Source organism: Myotis daubentonii, chromosome 3 (genome assembly GCF_963259705.1).
Source record: "Myotis daubentonii chromosome 3, mMyoDau2.1, whole genome shotgun sequence".
NCBI lineage: Eukaryota > Metazoa > Chordata > Mammalia > Chiroptera > Vespertilionidae > Myotis > Myotis daubentonii.
The window spans coordinates 142,621,995-142,639,306 of NC_081842.1; the positions used below are offsets into that span (position 1 = coordinate 142,621,995).

At 45.3% G+C, this 17,312-nt stretch overlaps 1 protein-coding gene across 3 annotated transcripts in view; it reads right to left on the minus strand.

The window, feature by feature from the left end:
- The window catches only part of MBOAT1 (membrane bound O-acyltransferase domain containing 1), a 120,082-nt gene extending 104,035 nt beyond the window's left edge, over nt 1-16,047 (minus strand). For 2 of the 3 annotated variants that reach the window (XM_059688750.1, XM_059688748.1), the window contains exon 1: nt 15,662-16,012. Coding sequence is in view for 2 of the 3 variants with exons in the window: in XM_059688748.1 (XP_059544731.1) it covers nt 15,662-15,757 (96 nt within the window). In the remaining variant the exon portion in view is untranslated. Of the gene's footprint in view, nt 1-15,661 lie in introns of all 3 variants that reach the window. The other variant, XM_059688749.1, reaches the window with a different exon arrangement.
- Between the last annotated feature and the right edge of the window lie 1,265 nt (nt 16,048-17,312).

Below are 17,312 nucleotides of genomic sequence, written 5' to 3' on the forward strand. Positions count from 1 at the left end.
GTGGTCAATTTCTAAGTTGTTTTATAGCCCACTACCTGCCTTCGAAGTCTCTCTGCAAATTCAATTAACTAAGATGGACAGTCATGCTGAAACCGGTTTGGCTCAGTGGATAGAACGTTGGCCTGCGGACTGAAAGGTCCCAGGTTCGATTCCGGTCAAGAGCATGTACCTGGGTTGCAGGCACATCCCCGATAGGAGGTGTGCAGGAGGCAGCTAATCGATGTTTCTCTCTCATCGATGTTTCTAACTCTCTACCGCTCTCCCTTCCTCTCTGTAAAAAATCAATAAAATATATTTTAAAAAAAAAAAGGACAGTCACAATTCATCACATATGATGAAATAGCGCCCCACCCTAAATCTTGACAAAATGACTTCTTTTAGTTTTACTACATTTTGCCCTTCTTTAAACTAAGATAACAGAACTGGTATTCAGATAAAGACATGTAAAAAGACATTCGAAATACCTCAGTATGAAGATAAATTATATGTAAGTCAACTTTGGAAGTTTGGAAACTCAGTATAGCTAACTGAGGTACAAGTTAACTCAATACAGCTGAGATTACAAAAATAAATGTAAGATGGTCTTTTGGTAAACTCCATCTCAGGCCTCTTACGTTAAAAAAAAAAAAAAATCTTTTTGTCTTTCCCTCCACATTTGCATAAAATTTCTCTCTGAATCTAATTTTATATAAATATTGATTTGCTTCCCTTTTGTAAAATGGCCTGCAGGTAAGTTAACACTTATTGTTTGGAGAAGAACAGGCAATTGTCTGTTAGAGAAGGAAGTAAAACAGTTCAACTTCCCTGGCACACAACAAACAGAAGCTCTTCTCTACATGCTCTTTCTTCCAAATTCTTAAGGCATTCTTTTTTTTTAAGATTTTTAAATTGATTTTTAGAGTTAAAGGAAGGGAGATGGAGAGAGAAACATCCATGTGAGAGTGAAACATCGACTAGTTGCCTCCTGCACCCCCCACCCCCATCATGGGGAATCGAGCCTGAAACCCGGGCATGTGCCCTGACCAAGAATCAAACAGCAACCTTTCAGTGCATGGGATGATGACCAACCAACTACACCAGCCAGGGCCTTACGGCATTCTGACTTTACTCCAATAAGGAGGTAAAAGAAGAGAGAAGACCCATTTGTTAAGTTTTTCCTGTTTCTCTTGCCCTAGGTGATGTATCAGTGAAAATATTGCTGTGTGAATTATCTGAAATTTTACTACCTATGTTTTCTTCTAGGATTTTTATAGTTGCATGACCTGCATTTAAGCATCTTATCCACTTTGAGTTTATTCTTGTGTAGGGTACAAATTGGTGCTCTAGTTTCATTCTTTTTCATGTACCTAATTTTCCCAACACCATTTATGGAAGAAATTATCTTTACTCCATTGTATACTTTTGCCTCCTTTGTCAAATATTAATTGACCATGTTGGTATGGTTCGATTTCTGGTGCCTCCATTGCTCTATACCAATGGTCGGCAAATTGCGGCTCGCGAGCCACATGCGGCTCTTTGGCCCCTTGAGTGTGGCTCTTCCACAAAATACCACATGCGGGCGTGACTGAAACTTCGTGGCCCATGCACAGAAGTCGGTTTTTGGCCTGGGCGAGTCTATTTTGAAGAAGTGGCGTTAGAAGAAGTGGGAGGTGTTGGTCCAACGGGCAACGGGAGACGGGCGCAGGTGGGCCGCAGGATACACAGCGCAGGGGAGGCGCGCGATTCATGCACGAGTTGAGCGAGCCAGTCAGTCAGCAGTCTCATGTGCAGTGGTTAGTGCTAGTCGCGTGGGTGACAAAAGTACCTACTCGAAGCATAAAGTTACCTGTATTTTTCCAACCAGCTACAAATCCTACAGGTATTTTTGTCATCAATTTAAGAATTGTAATTATTTTGTGCTGGTGGCTTTATTATTATAAAATGAAACATTTTTTTAGGTGCCCTGTTTGAGATGGTTACAAAGAAGAAGCAAAGAAAAACAGAAGATGAAAACCGTGAATTTAAAGTTGAATTTAAAGTTGAATGTACCTACCTATATAGTTTAAGTTTAAAAAATTTGGCTCTCAAAAGAAATTTCAATCGTTGTACTGTTGGTATTTGGCTCTGTTGACTAATGAGTTTGCCGACCACTGGTCTATACGCCTGTTCTTGTGCCAGTGCCAGGCTGCTTCAATTACAATGGCTTTGTAGTATAGTTTGCTATCAGATATTGTGATTCCCTCCAAATTTGTTCCTCAAACTAAAAAGCTTCTGCGCAGAAAAAAAAAAAAGTGAAAAGGGAACCTACTATATTGGAAAGCATATTTGCCAATGATACATCTGATCATATATACAGGGAACTCATGCAACTCAACACCAGGAAGACAAACAATTCAATTGAAAAGTGGGCAAAGGACCTGAATAGACTCTTCTCCAAAGAAGACATACAGATGGCCAACAGACATATGAAAAAAATGCTCAACATCACTAATCATCAGAGAGATGCAAATTAAAACTATAAAGAGGTACGACTTCACACCTGCCAGACTGGCTACCATCAACAAATCAACAAACAAGTACTGGCAAGGATGTGGAGAAAAGGGAAGCCTGATGCATTGCTGGTGGGAATGCAGACTGGTGTAGTCACTGTGGAAGACACTAAAGAGGGTCCTCAAAAAATTAAAAATGGAACTGCTGTTTGACCCAGCAATGCCACTTCTGGGGATCCTAAGAATCCCTTAACACCAATTACAAAGAACATGCATGGCTATGTTCATAGCAACATTATTTACAATAGCTAAGATATAGAAACAGCCCAAGTGCCCATCAATAGATGAGTGGTAAAAAAGCTGTGGTACATTTACACAATGGAATACTATGCGGCTGTAAAAAAGGAGCTCTTAACCCTTTCAGACTATCATGCTAAGCAAAATAAGCCAGCTAGAGAAGGACAAATATCACATGATCTCACTTATATGTGGAATCTAATGAACAAAATAAACTGATGAACAAAATAGATCCAGAGGTATGGAACAGACTGACAGATCTCAGAGGGGGGTTGAGGGTACAGGAAGAGATTAACCAAAGAACATATATACATAAGCCATGGACACAGACAGTAGTATGGGGAAGCCTGGGGTGGGGTGGGGTGGGGTGGAGGAGGACAAAAAGGGAAGAAATGGGAGATATCTGTAATACTGTGAATAATGATAGAGAGAGAGAGAGAGAGAGAGAGAGAGAGAGGAGATTCCAGAGCTTTCAAGGTCAATACACTTCAGCCAACATGTACCAAAATGCTTCATTGGAAGAAATAAGAAAGTAAAATATACAGGAACAATCCTTTTAGCTATGTTAGCTTCATCCACTGAAAAGTGGAAAATAAAGTCTTGGTTTGTGGGCTTTACCCTCAAAAAGTGTTTCTCTACCTAAATCAGCCCTTCGTGGCTATTGTTGAAGGTCTTGGAATCACAGAATTTAAGAGCTAAATAGGTCAGGAAGAGTATCGTTTCCAGCCTACGGGAATCCAGTGCCAAGAATTCTGGAGACCTCGCTAGTGAGAGGCAGAGACATTTTTACCTGAGACACAGGGGATGTGGGAATCTGCCATGTCCTCCTGCCTAAGTCTTAGGCAAAACTGGGAACAAACACCAATCTCTGCCTCCCCCAGCTCAGTGTCCCCTCCCCCCCCCCCCCCCCCCGCCATGTGTGCCCTGGTAAGTGGTCCCCACTGCTCTCCAATTCTTGGGAATGTCAGCAGAGGAAGACCCCTCCCCAGCCTCGCCCCCACCGCCCCCACCGCCCCCACCACCAGCAGCACCTCCAGCCTCAGCTTAATTAAGGACAAGGCTGTTGCTGGAAGCACAGAAAGAAAACTCTCAGAAAAGGCAGAAAGGAAATCAAGTGTCACAAGAGCTCTGTGTATGCAGATATGGATCAACCCCTAGGAGACACTATTATTAAAGAGAGAGAGAGAGAGGGAGAGAGAGACAAGGAGTGGAAGCACTTGTGCCAGAAACAGTCAAAAAGATTCCGTGTGCACGCGTGCACCCCCTGGCTTCCGTGAGAGGGGATCTGGGCAGCGGAAAAGATGGGTGTGGGGGGACACTAGCCTTGCATTATAGCCCCTTTTCTGCCTTGATTTTGATACATAAGCTACCTACTCAGAAAACTAATTTTTAAACTGTATTTATACAAAATAAAAGCAAAAAAAATACTTAGGGTTTTTTTAATTTTTAAGTTAAAATAAATAAATATGTAATATGAATATTAAAACAAAAACAGAGCAAAACTGTGATGTGGGACGGAGGGGTTGGGACTAAAGATATCTCACCCCAGTGACACTCACAGTTAAACCACTTCATGAAATTTCACAAAATGACTTTTGAATTTAGCAACTTCCTATAAGCCTTAGCAACCTTTTGCTGTATACCTTTGTTTCAAACTGGAAATACAGAATGATGAATGAGACAGAAGGAAAAGGTATGAAGGTAAGGGAACAAACCAGTCTTTTTTATTTTCATTACTTGTTTGAAATAAGAATTTAGAACCACCTGAATAGAACCTTTTCAAATGTACCCCTGCTCTTTTTCAACCTAGACTAGAACCTGAGCTCATATTGTTATTTTGGTAAATAAACCTGAGAATGGAATATTTTAATAATATGATGGTTGGGAAATCCCCAGCTCTATCAGCCCAGACATATCTTAATTTAACACTTAAAACCACTGTACATTGCCTGGGTGCCTCAGTTGATTGGAGTGTCATCCTGTGCACCAAAAGGTTGTGGGTTCAACTCCTGGTCAGGGTGCATATAGGAGGCAGCTGATCCATGTTTCTCTCTCTCTCCTTTCTTCTCTCTCTAAAGAAAAAAAAATTAAATTAAAAAAAAACAATTAAAAACACACATATCTTTAGGTGAGGATTAAAAAAAAAAACACATTAATGCTGTTGTGAACTTTCAAAACCATTACCGCAAATCAGATCAATACTACTAATGCATAAAAGATTAACCACGATAACTTTAAAAAGTTATAAGCAGAGTTACATTACTATAAAGAAGTCAGTAAATATTTACCAAGTACACAGTTTTGGGATAATTAAAAAACACATTACAAATGGGTTAAGGAGTTCATCTGTGGCAGGTAGTCATGTTTCTCCGGCCCACAGGGACAGTGGTCTTTTAGGAAAGCATGTGTTTAACCAGAATAAACTACTTGAAGTTACTTTTCTCACTTATTACTCTCCTTCCTTGTGCTGTCCTGGCAAAACCACAAGAAATTGTCGTTAATAAGAATGCAGCAAGTTTTCCCTTTTTCTTGTTTACTGAAAGGCTTGCTTAAAATAGAAAGCTTCTGAAAAGCACGCAACCAAACACTGTTATTAAATTACACATCCTGATTTCTGCTGCTACAAAAGACATTTCCAGATTGTATCTCCTTAGATGTAATCTCTTCATGAACTTTTATTAGTGGAGTTCTGAGCACTTGAGTAGATGGCACCACGTGACTTGCCTTTCAGCTGCTCAAGGAAACGTCCACATGTTGTTCACACGAACCTGAGATGGTTCATCCAAAAAATGATACGAATATCTGCACATGTCATTGCCTATGATATATCCATCAACTCCACAAAATGAAAATGGGAATGGAGTACTTAGGACTTAAACAGCCCAAGATTAACATTTAACTATCAGAAATTGGGCTGTGATTTAACTTTCAAATTGGAAATTAGGACTATTCAATCTGAAATGTAGGTTCCAAATAGTGAACAGGCCAAACCAGTTGGTAAAAGGAACTGGCTCCCAATGTTATCTTAACTTAGTCATTCATGCCAAGGGAAAAATGTAAATAAAATCCTATTTCAATCCAACAAACATTAATTTAGTTCCTACCTTGTACCAAACATGCCAAGATGACTAAGATTCACTACCCACAAAGAACGTTCATCTTTTCTCCAGGCTCAGTGTCTTTGTTCAAACAGCTTTCTTCCTAGAATATTCTGCCTGTCTCACCCGCCACCACCCAGCCACCTTCTCCTTCTCCTTTAAAAGCAGCTGCTCCCAGGAAGTCTTCCTGGCACCCTCTCAGGACAAGCCCATTGGAGCGGAGGCCATGTCCTTGGGCAATGGCATAGGCACAGGCCCCCTGTTTATACCTCACAGATGCCCCTAGAGCAGCGGTTCTCAACCTGTGGGGCGCGACCCCTTTGGTGGTCAAACGACCCTTTCACAGGGGTCGCCTAAGACCATCCTGCATATCAGATATTTACATGACGATTCATAACAGTAGCAACATTACAGTTATGAAGCAGCAACGAAAAAAGTTTTATGGTTGGGTCACAACATGAGGAACTGTATTTAAAGGGCCAGAAGGTTGAGAACCACAGCCCTAGAGCATCAAGTACATATATTACCAAGTTTACAGGTAAAACAGTAGTAACAAGTGTTCACAGATTTGTCTCCCAGAAGGCTCGGATCCTCACTAATCTCTGTATCCCGTTCTAGCCCAATGTTTGGCATACGGTGCTCGATAAGCTAATACAGCCCTGTGCCGCTTACCGACAGGGCTCCATTCTGAGAAATGCGTCGTTAGGCGATGCTGTCATTGTGCTCACACCACAGAGTGCACTTACACAAGCATGGGCAGTATAGCCTCCTACACACTCAGCCTACATGGTACAGTCTATTGCTCCTCGGCTATAAACCTGTACAGCATGGTATGGTGCAAAACAACACGAGATTAAATCAAGCACAAGAAAAATGATGCAATCAAGAGATGCGATAAACATGAGGTGGATGAAGCACACTGTGCTACAGCAAACTTCTTTTTTACAAGTAAAAAGAGTTCCCTTTAAACTAACGATAAAAAGTATAGTGTAGAAAGTACGCAAACCAGTAACAGTTGTTTATATCATGATCAAGTAGTACGCACTGTACCTACTCGTACGCACTATACCTGCATCCAACTGGTAGTGCAGGCTTGTTTACACCAGCATCACCACAAACCCTTGAGGAATGCACTACACTCTGAAGTCACAATGGCTACAAAGTCATTAGCCCAAAGGAACTTTCCAGCTTCATTATAATCTTACTAGAGAGGCCCAGTGCACAAATTTGTGCACAGGTGGGGTACCTCAGCCTGGCAGGCGATCGGGCCGATCAGGGCCGGCGGGCTGGGGAGGAATCGAGGGAGGGCTCTAGGGCATGTCCGGCTCTCTCGCCCAGTCCTGATTGGCTGGACCCCATCAGCAATCTAACCTACCAGTAGGAGTATCTGTCCCTTGGTGGTCAGTGTGCATCACAGCAACTGGTCGAGTGGTCAGACACTTAGCATATTATGCTTTTATTATATAGGATGGGACCACAGTCATTGACCGAAAAGTTGGCATATGGCACATGACTATGGATGAGGTAGATAGCATATGCAGAGCAGTTAGCAGCATAAGCATTCAGTACAGAAGTTCTGGCATCATTAAGCCAGATGGGAAACTAAGGCCAAGTTTGAAGAACAGCTCTTATTCTACAATGGGAAGGCTAAGCTCCAGGACCCAGAGGCCTCTCCTTGAAATGCCAGGAAGTAAGTGGTCACACCTCCACTCTCTCAGCCCAATTACTGTCAAATGAAGCTACCAGACTGTCACACCAGCCAGGCTGGACCCACCCAGAGTTCCCTAGAATGGAGACTGCTCACCTCCAGTTTTGTGTGCAGAGCTAACTAATGGATGATCCCCAACTCCACCAGCCCTGTCCTCTTAAGTCTGTGGAATTGGGGGTTTATACCTCACAGTATTGCCCTGAACATACCTTACCCTTTGATGTCCCTCAACCTTGAAACAGCAACCTCTTTAGAACCACAAGGAAGCTCCCACCACACTTTTGTGTGGCCCCAGGAAAGACCAAAATGCTCAGGGTTAGTCACTAGTCTTATCAGATCTCTGGGGCCCTACCTGCCTAGAACCTCCCACTCATGCACACCCTCATGCCCAGCAAGCAAGTTCCACTTCTCAACTTGCAGCCATGTGCTGCTCCTGACTTCCTCCTCCCCCCTCCTCCGTGATGGCTCCTCTCCCCTCCTTCCCACTGCTGACCTGCTCTTCGCCCTCCCTCTGCTCCATCCAAAACTTCAGTCTTCCCAGCTCCCTCCTTCCACTCTCAGCCTTGCAAGAGAACTGTTTGCCTCAAAGCATTTTCTTTCTCAGTTTACCACTACAATGGGGGTAGAGGGAGTGAGTGGGGTAAGTAGAAAGAAGAAAATCACTGCTTTTCCAGGTTCTTCATTGCTGCTTTGGACCATTTTTCTTCCATCATCCTTATACAAGACCTTTCCTGCCCTCAGATCCCACCCAGACTCCTTACATTAAATGAGCTGCAGCCTGCAGAGCAGCTGGCTGAGTGCCCGGTAGCAGAGCAAGTCATACCCTCTCGGGTCCTTACACGGTAGAACCCATCAACCTGCACCATCCTGCGGAGCTGGGGTCCTACATTGTCTTTTTCTCCTCACATCCCCGAAGTCAACTTGGAAGCTTCACTGTTTAAGAGAACAATCCATCCAACCCCCAGTTCCTTGACTAAACCAAACTGACTTGTACCCCAGGTCCCACATCCACACCCTGACTTTCATCATCGCCTAAAAAAGCTTCACTGAGAATCTTCAACTGCAACATCCCAGTCCCCAGCTCTCTCACTTCTGCTGCACCTGCTCCTCAAAGTCCCTCCATCTCTGGATGTTTCTCTTCTCACTTTCATCACTTCCAACTACTTGTCAGCATCTTTCAACACCCTTACTCCTTAGCTTTCCAACAACCTTCCCTGGAAATCGCCAACTACCTGTTTTACTTCTGCTCCTGAAAGGAGCTGCTGAATGAGAAAAGTCACATATTGACACAAATCCGTGCCTCTAAAAATCTAGAATTTTCAGTAGGTTGATGACCCTGCAGCCACCCATAAATTGCCTCTGGTCAGTTCTTTCTCTACCCGCCCATAAAGATCACTTTACATCTTCACTCATCCTCAAAACTGGTAGCAGTGGCTCTAAACTTCAGAGACTCACTGGGGAGCCCCTCCACCCTGATAGTCAGACTCATTAGGCCTGGAAATGATCCCAAACACACACATGGCAAGAGATTCTGATGAATGATAGTCCATACACGAACTTTCAAAAAAAAAAAAAAAATTAGTCTACAGCAGGGTCTGCAAACTGGCTCTGGGGCCAAATCCAGCCTGCTGCCTGTTTTTGTGTGGCCTGCATACAAAAATTGTGTTTCACATTTTTTAAACGGTTAAAATAAAACGAATGAAGAAAATTCCACACCACCTGAAAATTATATGAAATTCAAATTCCAGGGTTCCTACACAGTTTCCTGAGAACACAGCCACGCCCAATTATTTACACCTTACCTATGGCTGCTTCCATGCTATCATGGCAGAGTTGAGTCGTCGTGACGAAGACTGTATGGCCTGCAAAGCCGAAAATATTTACTGTCTAGACTTTATAGCAAGTTTGGCGACCCCTGGTCTGCAGCGTTTCAGCTTCCTGGTGAGGTGACTCCTGCTTACCTCTCCCTCTGAGAGTCCTGCAGTCCGCATAACTGCAGCCCACCATGCACTTCAGTGGGCTCGCAGTTCCTTGAATGAAGCAGGCATTTCACACGCCATACCTCTGCATGTGCTGTTCTTTCTCATCACTCCGCCTCACAAATTTTTCTTCTTCCTTCAAGACCCAATGCTGACCCTCCTCACCTGAGAGATGCTCTTTGATGACCATGCCTCATGGCTTTCACCTGTGTTTGATTAAGTTGTATCCCACTTCTCAGTCTACTGCAATGGCTCTCAAACTTTCCGGCACATCAGCACCCACTGGAGGGCTCATTACCTCACCTGTGGCTGAGCCCGTCCCCAGAGCAGCAGATGGGGGCACTAGGCAGAGAATGTACATTTCTAACAAGTTTCCAGGCTGCTGCTGCTGCTGCTGGTCCAGGTACCACACAGGAGCAACACTGGTTGATGTATGTGTCCATGACCCAACAATGAGTTTTTTGAAAATGGGCCCTATTTTATTCATATTTGAATACTCACAGCCTAGCACAGCTCCAGGAATTCCTGGAACACAGTTGAAACTTAATACATGTTGTTTGTCCCTTAACTGAATTACAGTGGGGCCTTGACTTACAAGTTTAATTCGTTCCGAGACCGAGCTCCTTAAGGAGCTCGTTAACTCAAATTACTCTATCAACTCAATGCAAAAAATCGGCAGAGAGACAGCTGGTATCTCAAAAAACGCGTTAGCCGGGACACTCGTAAGTCAAGGCCCCACTGTATTTTCCTCTCCTGTAAGCTAATCATTTTCATTATCAAACAGTGAAGGGGAAATTAAGAGGGAAGAGGAGATCTGACTCTGCAGGAACTACTCAGGCCAGAAAAGAACAATAAAGTGGCTCTCTGCGAGAGCGATTTCTGTGCCTGCCATACACATCCTGAGCTGGGGCGAACAGAGAGCCCTGGGTGAAGTCAGAACCCCACGGTACAGCCTAGAGGCAGTGTCATTGGAGGCTGGAGGGGAGAAGTTAGGTGCAGGACCCTTCCTCCACAAAGGCCAATCTACTGTCCACTTTAAACTCAACGCTCTATAGAATGAAGTTTCATAATAGACATCAGCAGCATTGGCATATATTGCTACTAATGATAAACATTTATTGGGCACCTATTATTTCCTTGGAATACAAGAAGGGATAAAACCTCCACCTCCAAGAGACTTTAATTAGTTTGAAATTCAGCATATAAATGCAGCAAGATAACTGACAATATCAGGTCACATTTACTAAATGTCAAAGGTAAACGGTAAGTTCTTCAGGCATCCTATGTGGCCTAGGGCATTCCCTTCTCTGTTCCACCAGGGCTCCATCTACAAACCTCCATGGGCACCCCACAGGCCAGTGAGTACACCGCGCTTGTATACTCCTATGGGTCCTTGGTCTCCTCTGGTCTATCAACTCCTCCCAGACAGGGAAAATCTTGACTTTTTTCATCTTTTGGTTCTACAACCTGGCCAGGTACCTGGCACTAATAGAGTTAAATAAATATTTAATTGATTTAATAATGACTGTGGAATGTGAGCTGAGCTTTTAAGGAAGGGCAAACCATAGATAAGAACTGAAGGCTGGGCTTTCCAAGAATGAGCAAGGGAACCAAGTGGGTGATTAAAAATTGCAGGCAGGTAAAGAAACCTTGTGGTCACAGCCCTACCCTCTACTACCCCATTCCTGAAATTATCAACTCTCTGCTGGTATCACCCTTAGTCCAGAGCACCAGGTTTTCAGAGCTGGTCTTCCTTCATCCAGCCTTTTGAACTGTAATATCCAGCTAACCCTTTGCTGCTTTGATCTCAATATCATTTCCTGATCTATTCTTCCCTTGTTCCTTTTTCTGCTGATTAAATTGGGAAGGAAGGAAAGAAGAAAGGAAGGAAAGAAGGAAGGAAGGGAGGGAGGAAGGAAGGAAGGAGTAAACAAACAAACAAACCCAAATAATCCTAATTTAACACTGAATTGATATTTTATGCAAACAGAAAATGTGGGAGTGCCAGTCAGTAAAAATAGCCTTGGCACGGGGAGTTACCCCCACCCACCAAAGTGGAAATTCCTTAAAATAAGGAGACAGCTTCTCAGCTTTCACAGCTCCTAGGACATGACCATGCACCATACAAATTAACAACGTCCGTATCACGTCCATCTGGTAGCTGAGTCCATCTTGAAGACTTAGAAGGCTTTGGTCAAAGTCAGGTCATGTCACACCCGCAACCAAAACAAAGTGGACAGGACTTGAGCAGATGATTCAAACAAGAAGTAAAACAAAACACTCATCCTCCACTCCTCAAGTCCCCTGAAATGGGAAGGAAAAGCTGTTACCTGACTTATCTTGGGTAGGGGAAGGTTTCTATCTGAAAAATCCTACTAATTGCCAGAGCTCCATATTTGCTGGACAGACAGGGACTCACTATTGAGAAATGCAACTTTCCACAAGCTCATCCTGAGGTACCTGTGAAGGCCCCTACGTCATTGCCCATTTCCTGTGCTCTATCTGAAGTGCTGTGATTTTACATTTCACATCTTTAAGAGGATATCAGGCTAATTAAAGTCCCTGGGAACTAAAACCACAGATTTTTTTTCCCCTCAGTATGGTCACAAGTGAACACAGGCTTCCCCCAGGAGTTAACAGAACAGGTAAATGGAAGAATCAGAAAAAGATAGTAAAACACTTTTTCACTCACATACTAGAATGGTAAACAGATATTTCAGTTTTTGCAAAAAATAAAAATAAACTACTTGACAAAGGGACATCCAGAAGCCAAGAAGTTCTCAGAAATTCATTCAATTCAGAAATGATGAATGTATGTGAAATGCTAAGTCAGTCATTGGGGAAGACACATTCAGTGTCTTTAAGGGGCACATGAAGAACAATTTGGGTAACTTGAGGTATAAGTTTTATCATTTTTAGCATATCGCAGGCCAGTAAAGAGTCACTCTCAACCAGCCAGCATGGCTCTGGGTTGAGCGTCAACCTATGAACCAGGAGGTCACGGTTTGATTCCAGTCAGGGCAATGCCCGGGTTGTGGGCTCTATCCTCAGTGTGGGGCATGCAGGAGGCAGCCAATCAATGATTCTCTCTCATCATTGATGTTTCTATCTCTCTCTCCCTCTCCCCTCCTCTCTGAAATCAAAAAAAACATATATTTTTATAAAAAAGTCACTCTTCAAAGCAACAGGAACAAACATTTATCAAGGACTGTGTTCCTGGATTGCTCTCCATATCTGGCTCTCCCTTTTTCTGCCCCATTCTGCGCCCTGGGAGGAGCCCCTGAAGACCCAGGTCAGCCACCTTTGGGTGGGGTCTGACCACTGAAGAGCACTGGCAATAAATGGAAGGGCTGTGGGGGTGGAGGGCTGAGAGGGCTGAGGTTCTTTCTTGCTGCTCCCTCCACCCCATCCTGGCAGGTGCAGCTCTCACTGGGCAGCAGCAAATTAATAAGGAAAATGGAAGAATCAAAAAAGATAATAGAAGAGTTTTTTCATTCAAACTTCCTTCACTTTCCCCTTCAGCTCCCAGGTCTTGGTACCTGAACATCATTTGCCAGTTCCCTTAATCCTGCCCACATCCCTCTAAGTAGTTCATTAAAGTCTTTTCATTACAACCCACTGAGCTGAATTTTGTTTCCTGCCAGGACTGTGCTTGACACAAGGACCTTCCTAACTTTTATATCTACATAAAAAGTTTATATCTACATAATATGTCTCAACTGCAAAATGTAGGTCTTAATGCCACCTCCCATTTCACACACGAGGATGCTGAGACTCTGAACGGGTAGAGTGCCAGCTGTGGTCACACAGGAAGTCTGCTGGCAGAGCAGGAATTACACCCTGGCCAGTCCGACATCTAAGATCTTAAAAAGCTCTTGAAAGTGGGAGGGAGAACACTCTCAAGCTGCCATACAGACTCAAATCACATTATTCATGGTTTGGGATTTCTCCCTGGGTCTAAAATGAGCTAGTTGGGGCATCGCCCTACAAGTGCTTCTCCCACCAAGAGTCATTCAGATGTGAGCCTGCGGGGGGGTGGAGGGCTGTCCTAAGATGGAAGAGTTCACAGGTGCTCCCTCCTTGCCCATCGCCCACACCCTTCTTTCCGTTCATCCCAGAAATCCTTAAACATCATAAGGCTCTTTTATTCTTTTTTATAAACTAAAAATAGCGTTCTTATGACAGAGACCCAGGATATTTGGAGAGGGGGGTGGTAGCACCTCCCGCTAGGTTCCGTTAATAATGTATCTCTATTCAGTGTATCTCTATTCGTACATAGGCCTGGCTGGATTCCTCTCTCTAGCTGTGCAGGGTAGCTTAAAACAGGAACTCCTACCATTTGCAATAGCATGGATGGAGCTGGAGAGCATTATGCTAAGTGAAATAAGTCAGTCAGAGAAAGATAAATACCACATGCTCTCACTCATTTGTGGATTATAATGAACAACATAAACCGATGAACAAAAACAGATGTAGAGACAGAGAAGCATCGATCTGATGATGCTCAAAACTCAGAGGGAAGGTAGGGGAGGGTGGGGGTGAGGGGGAGAGATCAACCAAAGGACTTGTATGCATGCATATAAGCAGAAGCGATGGATGTGGACAACAGGGGGTGAGGGTAGGATTGGGGGGATGAGGGGACATTGGGGGGGATAAGGACACATTTGTAATATCTTAATCAATAAAGGGAAAAATAAATAAAAATAAATTCTGACCTGTATGCATGCATATTAGCATAACCAATGGACACAAACACTGGGATGGTGGGAGCTTGCCCTTGGGGGGGGGGGGAGATCAATGGCGGGGGGAAGGAAACATATGTAAAACTTTAGAAAATAAAAAAATACTAAAAATAAGAAGTAAATAAAATAAATTCTGAAGGGGCGTGGGGAGCAAGTACAAAATGAACTCCCCTTAAGGATTTAGCTATGGGTTACAATCATTTCAGGGCTAAAGACTACTGTTATTTCTGCCTTTGCCTACGTCCCTGGGTGTCTCCCACCCTCAGTACACACGGAAGAGTAACCTACAAAAGCACGAGTTAGGATTCGATACCTCTCCCCAGAACTTAACTCACTGGATTTTGCAACTGATAAGAAGGCACCGGTGAGGTCAGGTGGGTTCTGAACCAGACCCCCAGAGGGAACCCTGTGGAAGGGCTGCTCAATAGAGTGTCTGAGGAAGGCCACTGGCTCTCACTTCCTCCTTGCTCAGAGAATGTGAGTGGAAAGGGCAGCAGGTGTGCTCTTGCTTGAAGCAAAAAAAGATCCCAAGTGAAAGGCAGAGAAAGAAACCTGGGCCAAAACTCAGCATGGAACAGAACAGGCTGGAGTGCAAGGGGCCCTCCTCCAGCAGCCGCACCCGATTCCTTGTAAATCAATACACGCTGTTGACTCAGTTCTAAATCCAGGGTGCATCCAGCCTGCCTGCGGCACCTAAGGCAGACGTGAAAATGAGTAAGGCAGTCTCACCCCCCAGGAAGATTTCTCACCAGGAATTGCTGTTCTTTACTGCCATTTTCAGTTTTAATGGTAGCAGACGATACGGGACAGTCCAGGTAACTTCAACAGCGCCGCTCTTCTTCGTACTGGGGAGCCTGGACCCTTAGCCTGGGGAAACCAGGGCTGTGTCCCTCCGCCCTCTCCAGGGACATCGCACGTGGTACAAAGTAATGGTCATCCCGATTTAACAAGCCTCACTGCTGAAGTTTAAAACCCGGGTCTCTCATTCAAAAGCTGTAGGCTATAGCCTCTCAATTAATCAGGTGTATTTCTATGGAGGGGCCTCTACATTCAAAATAATGACTAGACTCCGCTGATGGAAGAAACAACTGATTCAGCTCTCAGAAGACGTTAGAACTTGGTACCAGAAAAAGGAGCAACCCAAACTTTAAATTTAAAAAGAAAAAAGTTATTTCGAACCTGTCGTGCAGAGTATATGTTTTTTTTTCACACTTAACAGTTGAAACACAAACTCAAAAAACTGCCCACCTGTCCAGTTTGTAGCTGGAAAATCTGCTCTGGCGGCGGGGCCCGAGGGGGCTAGCATTTGCCCCGCAGGCTCCACGCCCGCACTGGCTGGGGAGGGGTCTGCGCCCCGCGCCGCACTCACCTGGTCCAGCGGGATGCCCAGGAGCTGGCTAAGCGGGTGCAGGCAGGTGGAGCCCGTGGTGCGGTAGGAGAGGCTGGACGGCGGCTCGGCTGCCATCCCGCATCTTCGGGAGGCGGCTGCCCCGACCCCGGCACGCTCCCGCTACTCCGCGTCCTCCCGCCCGTGCGCTCGTCGGTGGCTGTCCCGAGGGGCTAGCGACCGACTCCCTCCCAGGGACCTAGCGGCAAGGCCGAGGGACTCCCACTCCCGGGGCGCAAACTTAGTGTGGGCGCTGCGGCCAGGGCGCCGTGGGAGGGCTGTGCCGAGCGCGCCGCTTCCCGCTCCCTCCTCTCGGCGCCCATTGGCCGGGCCGCTGGGACAGCCCAGGAGGAGGGAGGGAGCAGGAAAAGTGGGGACAAGGAGTCCGGCCCCCAGCGCCGCCTGGCCCGCCCAGTCCAGCCCCGACCCAGGCCGCGGGGAGTGGATAAGTGATGCCAGCGGGCGGGCTGGTGGCGGGCTGGTGGCGCGCGGCCCAGGGGGCTGAAGGCGCCTCCCCTCCTCCCCGCAGCTCGCCGTCCCGTCGTCTCCCCGCCAAACGACACGACCTCCACCCGGATCACCCAGGCGGGCGCCTTTCTGCCCCACCCTATTTACGCCCTCACCCCCGCTCCTGCCTGTCCTAGCGCCAGCTAAGATTTCCTGCGCTTTCCTTTGGAGCTTTCTCCCTCGCAGTCCCTACTGAAAAGGGTTAATATGCCGGTGGCTGGAGCCCAAGGAGAGCCCCTTGGTGCTAGCCATCGCCCCAGCACCCAGACTCCCCTCTTTCTTGAGTTTCATCACCAACAAACTGCCCAAAACTGCAAATGGCCAGGCCAGAATTTCTCAACCCATGTTCCCTGTCATGGAGCAAAAGCAGTTCCTATCACCGCTCCTTGTCCCGTTGGAGATTTTAAAGGAGACCACCACCACCAGATGACAATCTCAACACACACACACACACACACACACACACACACACACACACACACGCTTGTAAATTAACTAGGCTACACAGACTCATTAGATATCACACAGGTCCTAGAAATTGACCAAAATTGTAGCAATGTTCCTCTTATCTTGAGCAAAATAGCAGCTGAAGTGAGGTGTTTCAAAACACGGTGTGTTTTAAAAATCAACACTTAGGTATAAATTGCCACATAAGAAAAGTTCTATTGATACTGTTGTACAATTAATATTAAGAGGACTATTAGATGGCACAGTGTCAAGAGAATAGATCAGTTACACTGTTAGATATAACTTAGTAAAATTTCTTCATTGACCACGGACAATCACCATGTGTTCGTTACTATAATCTCTATTTACAGATGAGAAAACTGGAGCTTTTGGAGCTTAAGGACTCGGTTTTATTTAGGTGGGGGCAGGCGTGGGGGTCAGTAAAACACAACTGCCCGATTCCAGAGCCCAGGCCTGAGTCACCCTGGCGCTTTGCCCCTCTAAAGCAAAGCATTGCTCTCTTCGTGGAGAGGCCCACCCACAGGCCTGCCACAGGCCTGTCATTGCTGGGGACGGGCATTGTATTTACTGCTCCAAGTGAAGTGGCAGCCTGATGCTACAGGCACTCTGTCTCGCCTGTTTTCTGTCTACAGTAGAATGAGGTTTGATATCAAAACGG